The sequence below is a fragment of the Cryptotermes secundus genome, unplaced genomic scaffold (genome assembly GCF_002891405.2).
Source record: "Cryptotermes secundus unplaced genomic scaffold, Csec_1.0 scaffold1951, whole genome shotgun sequence".
NCBI lineage: Eukaryota > Metazoa > Arthropoda > Insecta > Blattodea > Kalotermitidae > Cryptotermes > Cryptotermes secundus.
Genome location: NW_019727443.1, coordinates 421,458 through 441,111, shown reverse-complemented (window position 1 = coordinate 441,111; position 19,654 = coordinate 421,458). Strand labels below are relative to the sequence as shown.

The window sequence follows — 19,654 nt, the reverse complement described above, 5'->3', positions numbered from 1 at the left end:
CACAGGAGGTTGGAGAAAACTGCATAATGAGGAGCTTCATAACTTGTACTCTTCTCCAAGTATAATTAGAATGATCAAGTCAAGGAGGATGAGGTGGGCAGGTCATGTAGCACGAATGGGGGAGATGAATGCGTATAGGATATTGGTGGGAAAGCCAGAAGGAAAAAGACCACAGGGAAGACCAAGGCGTAGGTGGGTGGACAATATTAGAATGGCTCTTAGAGAGATAGGATGGTATGGTATGGATTGGATAAATCTGGCTCAGGATAGGGACCAGTGGAGGGCTCTTGTGAACATGGTGATGAACCTTTGGGTTCCATAAAATGCTGGGAAATTCTTGAGTAGCTGCAGAATTGGCGGCTCCTCAAGAATGGCTCAGCTCCATAAGTAAGTAAGTAAGTATCAGACTATACTGCTACTAGTATTTTTTTTTTCATGGGAAAAGCCCATGAATTTCTTGAAATGCTGAGGTCATGGTAAAAGATGGTAAAGTGTGTGACCCAGTATTCCGAGTTCTTGTCAGACAGAATGATTCAGTGCAACAAATTCTGCTACACAGTCATACAGTATTAAATGAAACACAAACTTGTGAGGCAAATTCTTGTACATGAATTCCAGTTATCTTGTGTAAGATTTGTGTCATCCTTTGTAATATACATAATGGAATTACCATGGCATAAATTTCAGAAGAATTGGAAAATAAGGGGTGGGTGTCCAACTGCACTTGCTCTATGACCAGAAGGTGCCCCAGTACTTTTTGAGTGATGTATTTTCAAAGACAGGTTGGAGTTCATGAAAGCTGTTCCTAAAGGACTTGTTATTTGTTTTAAAAATAATTACTTCAATTTAATAACACAATGTTAGTGTCATGAAAAATTTCAGGAAAAATTATAAAAGCAGTTTTATATGAAGTTTTATACATAATGATAACATACTAACTTAAAGCTTAGTACAAATATTATGTTTTTGGAAATTATATTTATCTAAAACACTGTCCTGTTTATTGTTTTTTAATAAACATTACGGTGTTTTATATAAAGACAGGACGACTAATGTACCGTCATCACACACTTTTAGATGTTATTATCTTAAAGCTTGTTTAATTCGAGACTTCCCTGTTTGATATGTGGGCATGTCTTTAAGGGTTCAAATACTGTTAGCTTCCACTTCAAAACTCAAAGCAACCCCCACTAAGTAACACGTCTCATATTAACAAATTTTCAGCAAACTGGTCCTGTCTAGCACTCTTATATGACAAGATAAGGTTTCTGTGAACATAAGTGTGGTTTTACAATCAATCGGTACTCAGATTGAATTTTATTTTCTACCACTACATATTTCAGTCCTCATGGGACCATCATCGGGCAGTATTATGATCTTAAGGATAAAGTTATGCCTAAGTTAGAATGTAAGAATTACATACCTTAAAATATTAAGAGTGTACAAAGAATTTGTATTAAAATTATTAGCATATAATGTTTATCAAAGATGAATAATATGATGGAATGATATATTATGACATAAAGCCTTGGGAATAAAACTGAAAGTTATAGAATTAAAACACAAAAATATTAAAATTATTAGAACAATTATTAAGATGATGGAATATGATGTTAAAATTTCTCATGTGATGTTCAGAATTTTTAGTGTTGTGTGAATAATTGTAGGAAACCGCATTGTTGAGTATCTCTCATGGTGGATGTTGTTATACCCGAGGTTGTGCTGTAGTAATGTATTTTGGATATTATTGTTATGGGCTGTTTGTTGTGTTCATGAAACCCTTACCTTGCCATATATTTGTAACACACAGCAGGATGCACACTGTGGAGAAGAAAACTAGCACTCTTAGTTTTATAGGACTACACACCGTATGTGAGCACCCAGTATTTAGTTTGTCAGAAACCCTACACTGGCAATGAATTTAATGCTGCTGTCAGTTATTCTCTTCCATTTTTAAATTTGAGAATGAATTATGAACTCATTTCTTCTTGATCATTGTTATAACAATAATTTCTGTGCTCCTTTTTAAGTTTAATTTTCTCAATTATATTATGAAACATATTACACTTTCTCAGTTAAATGCACCTTTCAATACATAAATTTGTTAAATAAATACAGTAAATACAATGTCAACATCATCATTTACAAACACCTTATAAAATACTTTAACTTTCTCTTGCTCTCTCTCTTTTATACTTTTGGTTGTGGCAGTTAAGATACATCTAAAATATGCAGAGGAACTGAAAAAGATGCAAAGCTAAAAAAGAAAAACGTTTATCACATTCATACAGGAACTCCGTGTAATAATATTTGTCATTTTGGGGACCATCAGGATTCCCTTGCTCACATTTTGCATTCTAAGAGGTCAGGTTATATGTAATATGATTATGTTATGGTGCCAGACACATACAAAACCTTCATGTACCTGACAACATTCATATTGAACCCTCCCCATCACATGGATTGTTAGGTATTTATAATTTCCACAGCCTGGGATGAGAAATGTTAGTTCAAATGAGTTTCAAACATGGTCAGTTTTGAAACACGTTATGGGTTGCATACTTTACCTGTAAATTGAAGTTATGTTTGTTTTGTGTCTGGAACTATTGTTTCCAAATTGAATATGAATTTTCTAGATCTGATACTGAAATTTAAGCCTGTTTACATTCTAGTCAACAAACTTTGCTGGGATGTGTGTCCATCTTACATGAGACCTGTTGGGATATTTGCTGAAACATCACTGTGTCATCATTTTCATGCAGATGCATTCCAAAAGAAACATCCTCATCTAATAATAAATCTGATGAAACTACAGAAACAGAGAAATAAATTTATATAATGAAAGATTTGGTTAAGCGGGACAAAGTCGCTCACATCCGTGACATTCTTTAAGTCATGTGTCCCCTGGGTAGTGCAAAATGAGCAACAAATCTGGCAAAGCTTCCCAAAAGAAAAGTGCAAACTTCTTCAAGATGCAACAAAGCAAGAACTTAAGTGCTCTCTATTGGGAAGCAAGAAGTAAAATGGGTTAAATGATCCCAAATCCAACCAACCAGATTTGGTTAATATTAATAGGCATCTTTGCTATGATAAACATAATTTGAGATTTAATAAATCTGAATTTCCCTAGAAATTATCTTAGCTATAATATTCAGAGAAGATATTAACACTATCAAACAAACAATTTTCTGATACAGTTTAATCCCTACTTAATATTCTTCAATTTCACATTTTCTCTTACTTTACATCTCAAATTGACGATCTCAGTTGATCCTTCTCTTGGATATTTCCACTGTGTGGATGTGGGCTCTGTTGCTGGTGTTTCAAAGGAACATATTGCATCCACCTTCAGGATCAGTGGAGGCATCACATTATATCAGAACTTTGGCAACAGTCCAATAACCACAAGGTGTAAATACCCAATGGCAGTCAACATCACCACCAAACCACCATGGAAGCCTAAAGCCATTAATAATCTCAGTGTTAAGTTTACTCCACTTAAGATTTTTCTTGGTTTAGTGCCCAAATCCACTACTCCAGAAAGAAACGTTCAGTGGAGGTTTCAAATTATTGAAGAATAAACCAAGAAGAAACAGACAGATTTTTTAGAACAGAATTCTAATTGCAATTATGAAAATGATATCAGGGTAATGATTTTCTTTTTAAGTGAATTCTAATGAGTGTCATTAATAAGATGTTCAAATCCATGCCGTTAATGAAGAGTAATTTTATCACACATTTATACTGATCTGCATCAAAAATGGAGAACTGAATTTACCTGAATGAAATTATGAAAGAATTATAAACACCTAATAATACCATCAGCCATGTCATAAATTCAAAGTAACTGAAAGAGACACAATGCTATTTTATAACATCTGTTTTCTATGTTCCTAAGAAGCCTATACTAAAAGCTCAAGAAGTTGTATGAACTTAAGACATCAATATTTTCATTTTTTGGTGTTAGTATGACAGATGCAACATGTTGCAGACACATGTTTCTAAGATATGAATCCATTCCTTGACAGGGGTGTACAGTACACAGTCTAAGGATGCTCTCTCATGTGGGATTGCATAAGATTTTAAATATGCAAATAAATAGCCACTTCTGAAATGTATGTATCTCTAGAGAACATTCTGTTTCAAGAAGCGCTAATATGTACAGTTATAGGAATTGCTAATATTCAGTTTCCTCAACCTTCAGTACTGGAATAAGAATATCTAAATAATTCTTAGGAATAGCTCTGCTCACCTTGTACTGCTTCTTGGTGTCTGTTTTCTAAGATTTGCAATAGAAAATAGTTTTAACTTATGCTTTTGAAACTGTAACTTGCATTCATGTTCCATTTTGTTTGTAAGCCTCACAAACTGAGGACCAAAACACCACTACTGAAGAATATGCGATGAACTGTCACTTTCACCCTTCCTATATCAAAACTCTCTTATTAATCCTAATATCATCTCTGTTCTTAAAAATAATGTTAATTCACAAGGATGTATTTAACCCTTGCAAGTGACAGCTGCCATTGTTAATGTGACTAGAGTTGTACCATTACATACACAAATAAAGTCTGATATATTAGAAACACACTGGGTGTGATATCACCATTTTTACCCATTTCTGGAAATGTTGTTTTGCTTTACATCAGTAAGTACATCATTTCTAAAAGCTCTACTTGTCAGAGTAAAGTATCTGCGATATGCGACATCCTTTATCTTATTTATAAACATGTAAAAGTCTTAACAGTCCAATCCAGTTTCAACCCCGAAAATTTACTGCTGTCTATTCTGCAAACTGTGATGTCACAGATTACTGTGCCCCAACAAAAGAGAGAATGGAATTCATGAATGAAGCAGAAAGATGCATAAATGTGTTTCAAAAATATTTTAATATAACAATTCTTCTAATTTTGATTCATTTCTTTACTTAGACACTTCCAGACAGATTCACTGGCTACTCTTCTGTCATCATGTCCGGCATTACTCCATGCAGAGTATCATGATTTCATGCATCTGTTCAGTCAGGCTTGTGCACTACAATCTGTTCTGCTGTGCTGTCCTTTACTATTCATCTTGCACGCTATCTCCAGTCAGTTTGGTAAGGTATAAATGTGATGACTGATTAATTTTCAATTATTATTTCCTCTTATTATTTTCAATACTGTGGTCCATGGGTACAAAAAAGCGTGAAAAAGAAATACTAAACATAAAAAACAATAATGGAAGGTGCTCACCATTTACTGTAGTAGTGCATTTCATGATTCAGAGATGAAATTTGAAGTAGCAAATGTTACATTGAAACTTGGAATTTAATTGACTATAAGAACCAGTTTCCAAAGAAGCATTTAGAATGTGAATTACCGTTGTGATCTTCTGGGTTATGATAAAATATTGTTTTGGGAGAAACTACTGCTTCCATCTTCCTGAAGACAGAGAGAGGCAGTATGTTGCTGCACAATGAGACCACAAGATGGCACCATAATCCTGAAGACAGTAGTGTGGTGTATTTGCTCCAGGCAAGAACGATTGACCCACAGAAACAGCCATTGCTAATAGACGCATGCAACAATATAATAATGAGGTTATGCAATCCCTTTCTTGGCAATGGTTCAGTAAACACATTTCTGCATATCAGACCATGCTATGCAATGCGGTGACATTAACAATACAGACTGTGTTTTCTGTGGAGTCTGTGCAGAGTGCTTATAAGAGAAGTGAATTCAGAGTCCAGAAAAGTTTTTAGTTGAGTTCTGAGGTTCCAGGGTGATTGCAGAAGAAATGTCAAGAAGATTTCATAGTGATTTGAAGTGCTAAGTTCTGTACTGAGATCCGTTGCTAGGAAATGACTAGTGGGAACTGAGAATCCTAGTGCATGTGCAATGGTGAACTGAATATTGTGTAAATTAATGATAGTGCTGTGTTAGTTGTAATTAAGGGACCTTGTAACTGAAGTGCCAATAAATCCAATCATCCGAACCAGAACCTGTTATTTTCATCATGTGTACCCTCCTACACATGACAATAGTATCAATCTTTACTGCAGCAAAATATGCAAATCTTATAATAAATAGGACTTAAATCTTACAACATATTGTCAAGCCCAAAATCCTGTTCTGTAAGTTCATTCCATTTTTTTTGGATATCTGCAATGTATTTGATTTCTTTATAATTATATCTGCAATGTGATCATATATAAAATGAAGTGATGAGACCAAGATACTTCACTCTTGACCTGTTTCAGTTTAAAATGAATTAGTTATGGCATGAGAACATTTGAGGTAAAAATTCCTGCTTTCATGTACTTAAAACATCAGAACAAAGTCTGCCACTTCATGGATTGCAATACCTGGGACAGCATATGCTCTACAAAGATCACATGCACATCAGCTAAATAATGTTAGCTTTACAGACACAAAACCATGTTACTGTTCCCATTCATTCACACTGCATTCTTCTTTATCGGAAGGAATGTGCATCGCATGATCTAGGGCTGTAACCCCACAGTCTGTTCCTTGTAAGCTGTCATAATTTAAATAGCATACACTGAAAAAAAAATCACGTCTTCAGTGATGGAAACTGTTCTGCATGTGTAGGAATATTTATTTTAAGAATGAAGATAATCTTGTCTCAGCAGATCAGTGAGTAAAAAATTCACTAAACAGTCATGTGGCAGAATCCTCCTGAAGTTTTCCTGTCATACCATTTCTGTTCCTCTTAATTAGGAGCTTTCAGTCGCACAGAAACAGAAACTGCATAACAAATTGTGTATTCTGGATATGGCGAATGTTTTGCTTACCCACACTTCCACTGGTTTCATACAAGTAAATGCATTTCCTTTTCATACTTTTTATCAGTTTTCAGAATATTACTCAGATTTCTCTTGAGATGTTGTGTACTGTTTATATGTGACACATTTGACTGCCAACAGCAACATTTTACAGGAAGCCTTCCAACTCCCCCACAGCTGTCATCCTATTTCCCACACCTACAGTCAAACAGTTAGCAATAACAGCCTTTACTCAGTTGTGAATAAATGCCAAAATATCTTCAAACAAACAAATATTAGCAGCACCTGAGTTTCTCTTGTTCTGGCAATGGCAAGGCAGTTCATCTCCCCTCCTGTCATCACTGGATTCCATTTCCAACAGTGATCGCAGCCACTGGCGTGAAAACTAAATCCCCCCTCCCTCCCCTTCTTTTAGTCACTACAGACGTCTGTAGCTGTCACTTCAGAGTATCACAATCAGACACTGTGGAATGGATGGATCGTTCACTATCTTGCTCAGTTGAGTCTGGCTAGAGATATGCGGTGTGACGAGAACTCTGTTCAAGTGCGGCCAGCACATCCTGTTTCTGTCTGACATACAGCCTTCCTTTCTTCCATGGATTTTGCAGCTGGAGTGGTTTAAAGTCATCTCTGAGACATCTTTCCCTAGCCCCTATAACAGCTACCAGACAAAAGTTCTTGAGCTTGTCACTAGGGTAGATAGGTCCATCCTTACCCTTGAGCACCACCGCCATGTTTAGCTGCTTCACCACGAGATCCACTACCTCGCGGGCCGTCGTCCATGGCGTCACGTGCAGCTTGAGGCTCGTCCCACTTGCCAGGCCTGTCTCATAAGCTGCATACACCTGCAACATTTCAGCTGGCTAAATCTTGTATCAACAGTATTGGTACCAGTCCAGCCACACAACACAGCGTCACATCCCAGAAAACGATAACTTCCTAGTCACCATTAGGAGAACCTCAAATCCTGCATATTACAAACATATACATATAATAAATGTCATGAAACGCCTCAAAGTATTAGAAATTGGGGATGTAACATTTTGACTTACTTGTATACATCTCAAACAGAACTTATTGTCTTGCCCTGCTTCTCCATCGCTACATGTTCTGGCCTCATCTCTACACACACAAACAAAACAACAGCCTACTCAGCCTGACAGAGCTGGAGGGAGAAAGTCATTCTTAACATATAAAACATTAACATAATAACACTACGTCAACATCTATACCAGCTCTGTTAAATTTTAATTAATAATCAACATCACACTCACATGCAATATATCATTCTAAGGAATGGTGGAACAGTTTTGTCAGATAAACCTGCACCTCATGATGGCCATACAAGGCTGAAGCATGTAGTGACAGAGAGCAGGACAAGACAATAAGTTGCACCTAATTCAATCCTAAATTTCATATGTCCTGCCAGCTTCATGGCTCAGGATAGAGTCCTGTGGTACGATTTGTGAAAAAACGTGAGCCTACAGGTTTCATACAGAGCAGGAGATCTCTTGGTCAGCTTGGCTATTATCAGCTTCTGAAGAATGACTGCTTCACATAGTTAGGATTCCTGTAATCCATTAATTTCAGTCATTGAATGGAATGCCATGTTATTTTACAGTACACAAAGAAGTATACATATATTTATGTGCTCAGATTGTACAGCACAAAATGAGAGGATGGCTCTCCCAGATAAGCAGCAGCAGTGCTCATCATTTGACTGTGATGTCTGAGCCTGCAAAGGAACAGCCTTAATAAGAGGTGCATATTCTTGGAAGGTCTGTTACACTGCAGAATTCCAGGACTTCAGAATTAAATGCCTTTACTCTCAGTGCTTCTCNTGCCATGAGGCGTGCTTATATTTGCGTCTGTGCGCTTAGCCACAGAGTAATTCTGTATTAATTGTGAGTGTGTTTGACCAGTCACTGCCCGTCAGGCAGAGTCACCTGTATGCCTTGTTATCAATATACACATTTATTTATATGTTAGAAACGCCTGTAGTATTTGTGTATACTTGGGTTGTCTGTGTGTCCCCTACTAGTTCAGACTAGCAGATCCGTCCAGCTTGGCCCATAGTGCCGACAGTGGTTTTCCTCTCCCGAGATCCCCTACTCGACCTTGGGGAGGCATAGTGCACCACGTACAAGCAAGTCGTCTTATGAGCCTGTCCCTTGCCCGCTTTGAATAGGAGTCCATGGGTTAAAGTGGGCAGGAGAACTGGGTTCCCTTCTACATGGGAAGGGAAACGGCACAAAGTGGTAGCAGAGCGTGGTTTCTCGACCACAGACAGGGTCGAGGGACTCGACGTCTCACAAGACAATAAGTTGCACCTAATTCAATCCTAAATTTCACATGTCCTGCCAGCTTCATGGCTCAGGATAGGGTCCTGTGGTACGATTTGTGAAAAAACGTGAGCCTACAGGTTTCATACAGAGCAGGAGATCTCTTGGTCAGCTTGGCTATTATCAGCTTCTGAAGAATGACTGCTTCACATAGTTAGGATTCCTGTAATCCATTAATTTCAGTCATTGAATGGAATGCCATGTTATTTTACAGTACACAAAGAAGTATACATATATTTATGTGCTCAGATTGTACAGCACAAAATGAGAGGATGGCTCTCCCAGATAAGCAGCAGCAGTGCTCATCATTTGACTGTGATGTCTGAGCCTGCAAAGGAACAGCCTTAATAAGAGGTGCATATTCTTGGAAGGTCTGTTACACTGCAGAATTCCAGGACTTCAGAATTAAATGCCTTTACTCTCAGTGCTTCTCACAAATTCACACTGGTGCAATTTTGGTTTTATTGGTAGCAGGAAATGAGAAAGAGTGAATTTGGGGAAACTTCCAATGTCACATTGTTCATTCCAAGTTTCATGAAAACTCTATCCATTTGTTCCATGTTACTGGGACAACACTATGGGCAGACTAACACAGCATACGTATCATACCTGCAGTATTCCTGGTGCAGGTGCCGGTACAATGGTGGCCACACTGGCGATATCGTCCTGATCACCAACCAACTTGTCGCCACTTGACAGCTTCATAACTGATGTGGATGCAGAGCTAGCAGTATCATCAGACGATGACAATGAATGCATACTGCCCCCCGATATCGCCCGGACTGACAGCAGTGGTGATGCTGATGCAGACACACTGGCTCCACTTGTTATGGTAGACGAGCGTGATCGCGTGTGGGTCCGTACTGATGGGGGAGGCAGCTTCTGTAGGAGAAGGGTGTCCTCGCTTCGGGATGGGGGTAATCGAGGGATGACACCTGTTCCAGGTGAATGAAAGTTAATTGTTATTACTTCACTGGCCCATTCCTAAGAATGAATTCATGTGAGAAATGAGCAGGAAAAGCCAATGGAAAGTGAATACCCAACTCCAGCAAGGAATCCTTCTTTCTGTGCCTTCATTCCTAATTTACTGTTTCTTTCCCTTACCCCTTTCTTACCCCTTACTTCTTGAATTCCCTTCTGTTAGGAATCTGTGTAACCATGGAAACAATGAGAACACAAAGTCAACTAGAAATCATCTCCTGTTAACAGGAAGTACTGTAACTAAATTATACACTGCCTGTCAAGATACTGTCACAGTGAACGTTACATATTAACAGTACAGTATGGGATGTGTTGCAATGTAGTCTGGTAGACAGGTACCTGGCCACGTGTTGCCATGTCCTGGAAGACTGCAGTCTTAATAATCACAGCTATCTCAAAAAATATACATACAAATTTCAATGAAGTACAGCATGTTCCCACATTAGGGAGAGGCCATGTTCATGGAAATGTGCCCATGTTTTGGAATTGCATAATGCAGACTCTCATTCTTCCACTGACCGTCATGTTACAAGTGGAGACACATTCCTACTGAAACTCTTTCCGCCCAGAGCTATAATAAAGACATGCTACCAAGCATTCACCTGTATCACTGACATGATTTCAGTGTCTTTACAATTAGTCACTTCTTTACAGAAGAAAAAAACAGTTTGGGCTGAATTTTTAGTTGTTTTGCATTTGACATTTAAAAATATTTAAATATGGCATGCCACAGGAAAGGTTGAGTTGCAAAACAGAGAAATCCATGCTTCAGGCTTCTAGCTTTAGACAATGACTTACCTTCAGACCAGAGTCGAGATAGCTCAGTCAGCACAGTAACAGGCTATGAGCTGGATGGCCAAGGCTTTTCCCTTCTCCACAGCATCCAGACTGGCTCTAGGCTCTCCCAGCCCCCAACCCAGCGCATATCAGGGGCTCTTTGCCTGGGGTAAAGTGGCTGGGGCCTGAATCTGACCACTCACCTCCATCTAGTGCCAAGGTTAAGAATGGTGGAGCTATACCTCCACTCTCCCGTTTGTGCTTAATTAATTAAGTGCAATTAGACCAGCACTTGTTGTGTAGTTCATTCTTGCCTGCATTTTCTGCTTCCATGCCTACAAATAAACCAGCCCCAGAGGGGAACACTCACCTGCCACTGAGAAACTGCCGGTACTGCCGGCATCCGTCATGATGGTGGATGCAGTGTTGCTGCTACTGATGTCACCACTGTGGCTGCGGCTGCTGCTCCTCCCTATACTGAGATGCTGCTCGCTCTTACTCAGTTCTGAAGCCAGGAAACTTGCAACACTACCAGGACTCACACCTGGACCTGGCCAGCTGCCTCGACTTGTGCTCGACTTCACGAGTTTCGGATCCCGCGGAGGCAACTGCAGCAAACTTCTCTTCAGACTCCCACCCCCACAGCTACTCCCACCCTTACCGTTACAGTTCGCCTCTCTGTCACCTCCATGCTCCGCTGACGAACTCCAGTTTAGAGCTAATAAGTTCCTCATGGCCACACCAGGGGTACTTGCGCAACTGCCCGAAGTCACGCCACCACTTCCACGATCTCTTGCGAATGTCAGCACATCCATGAGCCAACGGATGCCCTTCCATGCAGCATTCAGCTGAGATTGGAAGTCTTGGAGCTGAGCAAGACGGTCTTTTGCTGCCGCTACTTCGGATGCCGAGAAAGCCTGGGGAGGGGTGATTAAAATAACATTAGATGCTGTATTATGTCTAGTGTGTTCATTACAAGCAAGAAAATAGCACACCCAGCATATCAAGCTTCAAAATTTGCCTGTTATTTCTTTAATCCTTAATGAAAGTGCATGTTCATCTTTTCTTTTTGTGTGTGTTTTGGGGTGGGGCTACACTGAGTCCATTTGGTATGTCAGCTACTAATTGGTTATTTGTACCAGCCCTGGATGATAGGTGAGCATGGAGCATTTAGTGGAATGAGAACTGCCAGGGGAATCTGAGGTACTTGGAGAAAAGCTGCCCCTGTGGCACTTTGCCTACCACAGATCCCACATGACCTGACTTGGGCTCAAACATGGGCCTCTGCGGTCGAAGCTGGTGACTAACTGCCCTTATGGTATGGCTTAGTTCTTTATTAAATCATGTGAATGTACAATTCTGTCCCTTGGTTACCTGTTATTCACTGTGATAGTATCACGCAATTGCTTTATATATGAAATAGTTGCTAAGTAAGATCTAGAAGTTTGTGACAATGGTACATTAACACAATTACTGACTTTTGGGGCATTATCCATCGTCCTGTTTTTATTTAAAAACAACATTTTGGAGATTGGACTCTGTCTCTGTACTCAAGTAAATAGATGGGCCCAAGTGATACCACTAGTCCCTATCTCTGCATGAAGTACATTAAATAATGAAACATCAGTGAACATTGTAACTTCATGGATTGCAGGAGATCAGTTAGACCTACCTAATAACCAGAATAGAGACAGAGAAAACCGGAAAAACAAAGGATTTCATACATAATGTATGCCAGATTTCAAACAAACTACAAGTATTTTGAGATGTATTGCTGTATTACAGTGATGAATCACTGTGTGAATGTTATGTTATTTTTTACTTATGTTATTTTTTATGTGAGGTTGTTGATATTTGACATGTCCAATTGTAATTCTCTACAGCTATGGATGAAATAAATAATAATAATAATAATAATAATAATACAATTATTGTATTTCTGGACATTATCCATCATCCTGGATTCCATCTCTGTCTTCCACCTGAAGACACAGAGGATCCAGTCCCTTAACACTGTGTTTTAAATAAAAAGAGTGCAATGGATACTGTCCAGAGACACATTAACTGTATCAACACATACTGCCGCCACAAACATGTAGATCTTAGAAAGTATAACTGCTGCAAAGGTAACTTGAAACATTTTTTTTTGTCCAGTAAGTCCAATTGCAATCAATGTTTGCACAGAACTGTACTGTAAGATAATTATTACTGTAGAGCTTAATACCCTTATTCATGTTATTGAGGTCTGGATTAACTGATGAATGAAAGTGTAAACTTCCATTTGTGCACCTTCAAAAATCAAAGGTCGGTCATTGCATTACACCAAAAATACTTGCTTTGCCAGGCCATAATCTGACAGTCTATAGAAGTCTATAGAAAGTAACTGCAATTACAATTCAATCATGTCATGACTGTAATCCCAATATCAGTGTTTATACACAGGTAATTGTACCTGCATGTTCACTCACAAGCTCCAGAACTGAATTCCCTGCTTGTTAAACATCCAACTTTTTGGTGTGCTCACTGAGGATGTAGTTACTTTCAGTTCCTGACAGATGGTGCTATTTATAAATGCCAGCTTCTATGCCAAGCTTGGTTGCATTCACAGATGTTGTGAAAAACATGGGAAATGTTGAAATAACATGGCACATTGCATGACTGGTATTTTCATTGTTATCCTCCTGTAGCTGCAGACTCCAAGTGAGAATTACCCACGTTAATGTAAAATAAAGCAAAGAAGGAAGGGAGGAAGGAATGATGCGAGAAAACACTAGATTTTCTGTTGAATTTGCAATGACCATTGCACTGCTTATAATATAACAACTATATTGTTAATGAAGAAAGCAGTCTTCTGGGATTTGGCACCGTGTATATGTGGTGTTAACTGACGTTTCAGAGGAACGTATCGCCTCCATCTTCAGGGTAGAAGGAAAAATATAAGAAATCCGCAAGAGACGAGACCGTGAGAACTGCTTTTACCGGTTCTCATGGTCTCTTCGCTTGCGGATTTCTTATATTTTTCCTTCTACCCTGAAGATGGAGGCGATATGTTCCTCCAAAACGTCGGTTAACACCACATATACACGGTGCCAAATCCCAGAAGACTGCTTTCTTCATAGTCACCGCTGTGAAAGCCTCAAATCTTACAACTATACTGTTAAGTATCGTTGTAGGGTTGTGACCACACACCTCTCTGTGGCTATGGTGTGCCAGTACGGTGTCCAGTTCCAATATACAGGATAGTCTGGAGTAGCGGGAGATGACGTCACGCTGGTAAGTTCCCAAGTGCACCATCTCAAACACCTGTACAGGCAGGGCTATGAGGTCTCCTCGCTGCAGTAAGGCCTCTGTCTGCCCCGGCACGGCACATGCTGATTCAGCACGCGGTACCACAATGAGAAACGACACTTCGGGACTCAGATCAACAACTTCTGCATCATACATCCTGCAACACGGGAAGATAATTGAAAATGCTGCGTACCCAGGACACATTTGTTACCTGCTGCATAATATAAAGGTCGTAGTACGCAGAGCTGTCACCCCAGTCTCTTTCTGGGAATGCAAATATTAATTCACTGTCAGGCTAGGCTAGGTTAGGTTAGAACATGGCTCCCAGGATACAGCCAGCTGCTCTGTACAAACAGGTGCACAACATCTTAGATGTTTTGAAGTTCATGCTTGGCTTGTCATCAACTAATGGCCATCTTGCTACATTTCTGTTAAGTCTAGCTTTGACTGAAGAGTGCGTTTGATTTCTCATTAGACATAAAAAAGATTTAAGGTGATGCTGCAACAGAAGAGACTTGCTACCATCTATTTTTTTTGTTGCTAGTGGGGTGGGACCAAGTCCCTTGTACTGCGGCCACTTCTGGCCTACTGTAGCAGCCCCAAATGAGAGGTGAGGGTGATTGTGGAGCAATTGGTGGAATGAAGACTGGCAGGGGAAACCGAAGTGCTCGGAGAAAACCTGCCCCAGCGCTACTTTGTCCACCACAAGTCCAACTTGACCAGACCCGGGATCGAACTCAGGCCGCCACAGTGGGAAGCCAGCGACTAACCGCTTGAGCTATGGCGCAGCCTTGCTACCATCTAAGTGTAGCTGCAAATGGAGGCAGGGTGCCATATGAGTAAGTCTCAACGTACAGTTAAATGAGATATATTTTGTCATGGTATGAGAAACAAAGGGTTAAAGAATATATTCCATTTATAATTCACTTTTCCAGTCATGAGGTAATGATCATACATTATTTCATGACAGTGTGACCTTTAATGCAATGTCATACATTGACTTATAACAAATTTTTACTGAAAACATGGTGAAGTAATCGTCTCTTGCCTGGGACACTGTTACTTTCTTCATCAGTAATACAGTATGTAATGGCTACAGTGTTGAAAGAGAAAGAAACTTGAATTTAAAAACTAAAGTTTCCTGGGAATGAGGTTTTAATTGCACTGAAAAGTCTGCAGCACTGCCTGCACACTACTGAGACAGCTGTACCTACCATATACATTGCTAAGAGTACACAGCAAATTTCAAACTATCTTGGACTGTTCTCCTACAAGTATGCGATACGGAAAACAAACAGTTCCATTCTACATAGACTAGATCTTTTACCAGATATGCCTTTTGAGTTATAAATAGATGAATTACGCTAACACAAAGATTACTATTCATGTTAACTGCTGAGAGAGAGAGAGAGGTAGCTCTGTAGTTGTGCTGTGTTACCTGTGGGTCAGTGCCTCCTGAGGGCTAACTTCCATGTAAGAAAAGAGCCGTCGGGCTGTAGCAGCTACAAGCTCCACAAATACCCTTTGCTGCTCTGTCCCACCACCAGACGCCTCTGCCTGCTGTCCATCTTCGCTGCTAGTTTGCTCGTCACTGGAGACCGAACTCAGGGTCTCACTAGACGAGCAGCCCAGAGTTTTGTGGCGAGCACTTTGCCTTTTCAGCCACTCCCACTCCTCGCTGCAATGCCAAATGGGAAGATACAGCATTATGAGGGGCCACGATGGCTCAGTAAAGCACTGGACATATATCAGATGGTTGACTGATATTCAAGTCCCAGTGGAAAAGGAAGATTTCTTTGTGTCACCACACCTTGACTGACTCTTGCAGCTCATCCAGTTCGATCCCAGGGGTGAAGTGACTGGAGCATGAAGGTGTGGGTTCCTTCCTGCACTCACCCACACACCTTAATGGTGTGGTGCTTAAGCACAGGGTTAACTTTACCTCTAGTCAAAGGAGAACATGGTAAGACTAAGGTGCAGAAGAACTGTCCAGTGAGGGTCTACTTCACATACTTGTATGAAAATTCATGTTGCAAGTGAAATACCAGGAGTTGTCTTCTTTCATCTGTATGGCTATTCCATGCTTGGTTAAGTCCAGCCTCCTCTCTGTTAGATCTGAGGTTGTCACTGAGGTGCCTATTATGATTACGGTATTCTGGAACGCCATGTAGTCTGGTAGATGGGTACCAACATTTCAGAGAGGGACCTACTGCTCTCATCCTCTACCAGACTTCACTATGTCACATTCCAGAGGACCATAATCTGAACTCTTCCTCCCTCTCACACAATCTTGCATGTGTACAGTGTTACCCTTTTTAAGGTTTCTTTGTGGACCAATGGATTTGGAAAAGAAACTGAGTGAGGAACTTCAACACTGGTACTTACAGACTTGGGATTTCAGAAAATGAATACTAAATGAGGGGAAACCTTGAATCAAGAATATTAGATTGGGTTCCTTTGGCACTGGAACACATTACTAGCAACTATGAGCAACAGCATATGCTGATAACAGAACACTGTGTATCTTGAGAGCTGAAGAAGGCAGTAGTAGCTGATGGCCTGTTCACGTCAGAAACACCCCAAATTGCTATGGAGGGGTGCATCCCCAGGTTGTGGATGGTTTCATGGAATAAGTAGTCACATACAAGCAACGAAGGATGGTCCTCCAAGTCTGGAGGTTGGGGCTCACATCTCGTCTTAAAAAATAAGCACGTTATGAACTATTACACAGGGGCATACAAGAAAGGCAGGCCAGGTTTCATGCACAGGGGCAATGAGGAATGGAAACAAAATTACAGTTTGAAAACCCGATGTCACTTGGGAATATCTAGACACATATGTGAAGAAAATTTTAAAATGGATTTAACTGAAGTATGATCCATCTGACTCAGAATAGGGTCCTGTTAGAGGGGAGGTTACTTGTGAACACTATACCAAGCCATTCTGGCTTCAAACATTAAATAAAAAAAGAATGAAGACTGTTCAGAGAACTTACGATGAGACGTGGGGGTTATCCCGAATCTTGCAGTGTGGCAGGACATTGGGGGCCTTGCTTGGCACCACTACCTGAATCAAGTCAACCGAACTACGCATCTTGAGGTACCCCAAATACAGCCCTCGACTTAGCCTGATGCTGCTAACTTGGTGGTACGTTATCTGGTCCTGAGGAAAAAGGTAGCAAGTAAATACAAATAAGTTGTAAGGTTGAATGTTACTGTGTTCTGGGATCTGACTGCATGTAGTCACACTACAGATTGCAGACTAGACTACACACTATTGCATTAATCTTCATAGTCACTGCCATCAGAACATCAAAACTCACACTGACAGTTTTGTACCCATCTTCTACAACAGAATATCCATCACCAAGCGACATCCACAGATGCTGATGTGCGACTATAAACTATGTGACATGCTGTTATTTATTTCCATTTCTGGTGAGTTAGCAACAAAAATATGAACACTGCAACTATTAGCTTCACCATGGCTCTTTGGTTGTCCATCTGTTCACACATAAGAGCTTAGGGATAGTGCAGGAGACCTGATATTACGAACTTATAAAATTTATTAATACATTTCAAGTTTTGTAAAATCAGGCAGCAATAAGGGATAGGGATACTTTACATGAAGACCTACATGTGTCTGTTTCTCTACGAACCTCAAGCCCAACTTGCTAAATGCTCATAAAATAGAAAAAGAAAATGTTTTGAACAAATGTTGTACAGAAAAACAAAATTTATGCACAATATATATTTTCTGTTAAGTCTTGTGGGTGAACAAAGAGGCCATGAGAGCAGATTTTCCCCTGCCAGGTACCTTTCCACCAATGATCTGTATTCATCTGTCATTAGCGTCTGGTAGACCCTTTGATGATGCAGTTCATAGGGCCTCTATCTGATCTCACACCTACATCCAGCCACTACAATTTGTTACCTGCTTTCAGACAGCTTTGTAACATAATACAAAAAATATAAAAGGATATTACATGCTATATTTATCATGTTAAATAGAGGTAAAGAGGAAACACGTTACTGAAACAAACTGAGTCACATGCAAGTTTATATATCCATGACCATACCTGAATGGAAGCCATAAGCAGCTCCCCTACGTTCGGCTCTTCATGAGTTGCCAGTTTCTTCTGTACTTTGCTAAGTGGCAGCCATCTTGAATTAAGGACTGATATGGTCTTGGGAGAACGCACATAGTTGACAGTGGAGATGACGAGTGTCCCCTGGCAGTCTCTTACTGGTTTGTGGTACAGCTGCCCCAGGTCTTGGATACACAGTGCTGCCTGAATGTCACAAGTGACAATTTCACACTATGCAAAAATATAATCTTAAATTTCTTTATTGGGATCTGTCGTATTCTATTGTATAACTTTCATTTTATAATAATTTTATAATTTTATTTATACCTTGTGGGACACGTGATAGCATAGTTGGTTGAGGCACTATGCTACAAGTCGGAAGGTCGTGGGTTCAAGTCCCGATGAGGTTGTTGGATTTTTTCAATTGATCTAATCCTTCCAGCTGCACTATGGCCCTGGGGTCAACTCAGCCTCTAACAGAAATGAGTACCAGGAATATTCTTGGGGGTAAAGGGCAGCTGACATGTAGGGCTGACAAACTTGCCACCATCTATGAGCCGATTGTCTAGAAAATGTGGGAACTTCAACATCTCACAACCCCATGGGCCTCCACGGACTGTTACAGGGAGAGCTTTACTTACTCACTTTACTTTCTTTTTATTTATACCTTGTATTATTATAATGTAACACAGTTGTCAAGTATCCAGCTCCATTGTACCACCACATTGAAATGCAGTGCAACATATGTGTGTGTGTGTATGTGAATATAGTAATCATGTGCTTTGCCTGATGATGGCTTTAAAAGCCTAAACATGTAGCTAAGGTGATACTGACCTAGACCGTTTTGTTGTCGTGTTATCATGGATCCCAATAAGGAGTTTTATATAATAAACATAATAGGATGCACCCAATGAAAATTATAATCTTAAATTTGGCCTCTGTATGCTTAAACATGACAAAACTCTGCTGTATTGTTTATGCAGTACTGCACTGTTTTGAAAGATTACTTCCAAACTATAATGGCACTTGTTTCTACTGTGTGTACTTTTAGTTCTGACCATACTCAGAGATAAGAGTTATAGGGTCTGCATGGTTTATAGAAGGGTCTTGGAGTCCATTTACCGATTTACCCTCAATGCAGCTGCAACTACTGCCCTGCTATTCCTTGCAATACTTCTCCTTGTATCTCCCCACATGCAACCCCAGGGCAAGCATGACCTGGACTGTAATCTAACAACACTATTTTACTCACTGGAAAACTTAAAAAATATTTATCATATATTTAGATCAGATATGAAAACGTGGAGAACAGTGAGATCTCATAATCTCATTTCAGAAAATGAAGACATCATTACTTTTACATATGTGACATTTGGATTGTAACAGAATAAG

At 39.9% G+C, this 19,654-nt stretch overlaps 1 protein-coding gene across 4 annotated transcripts in view; it reads right to left on the bottom strand.

The window, feature by feature from the left end:
- Positions 1–5,815: 5,815 nt before the first annotated feature.
- LOC111864883 (ankyrin repeat and fibronectin type-III domain-containing protein 1) overlaps positions 5,816–19,654 on the bottom strand; it is a 53,919-nt gene continuing 40,080 nt past the window's right edge. For all 4 annotated transcript variants that reach the window (XM_023852471.2, XM_023852470.2, XM_023852472.2 and 1 more), the window contains 7 exons: positions 18,254–18,466; positions 17,171–17,337; positions 15,614–15,853; positions 14,077–14,332; positions 11,258–11,804; positions 9,739–10,064; positions 5,816–7,632 (listed from right to left, as the gene is read on the bottom strand). In XM_023852471.2, the coding sequence (XP_023708239.1) occupies positions 7,297–7,632; positions 9,739–10,064; positions 11,258–11,804; positions 14,077–14,332; positions 15,614–15,853; positions 17,171–17,337; positions 18,254–18,466 (2,085 nt within the window). In that variant the 3' untranslated portion in view covers positions 5,816–7,296. The remainder of the gene's footprint in view (positions 7,633–9,738; positions 10,065–11,257; positions 11,805–14,076; positions 14,333–15,613; positions 15,854–17,170; positions 17,338–18,253; positions 18,467–19,654) is intronic.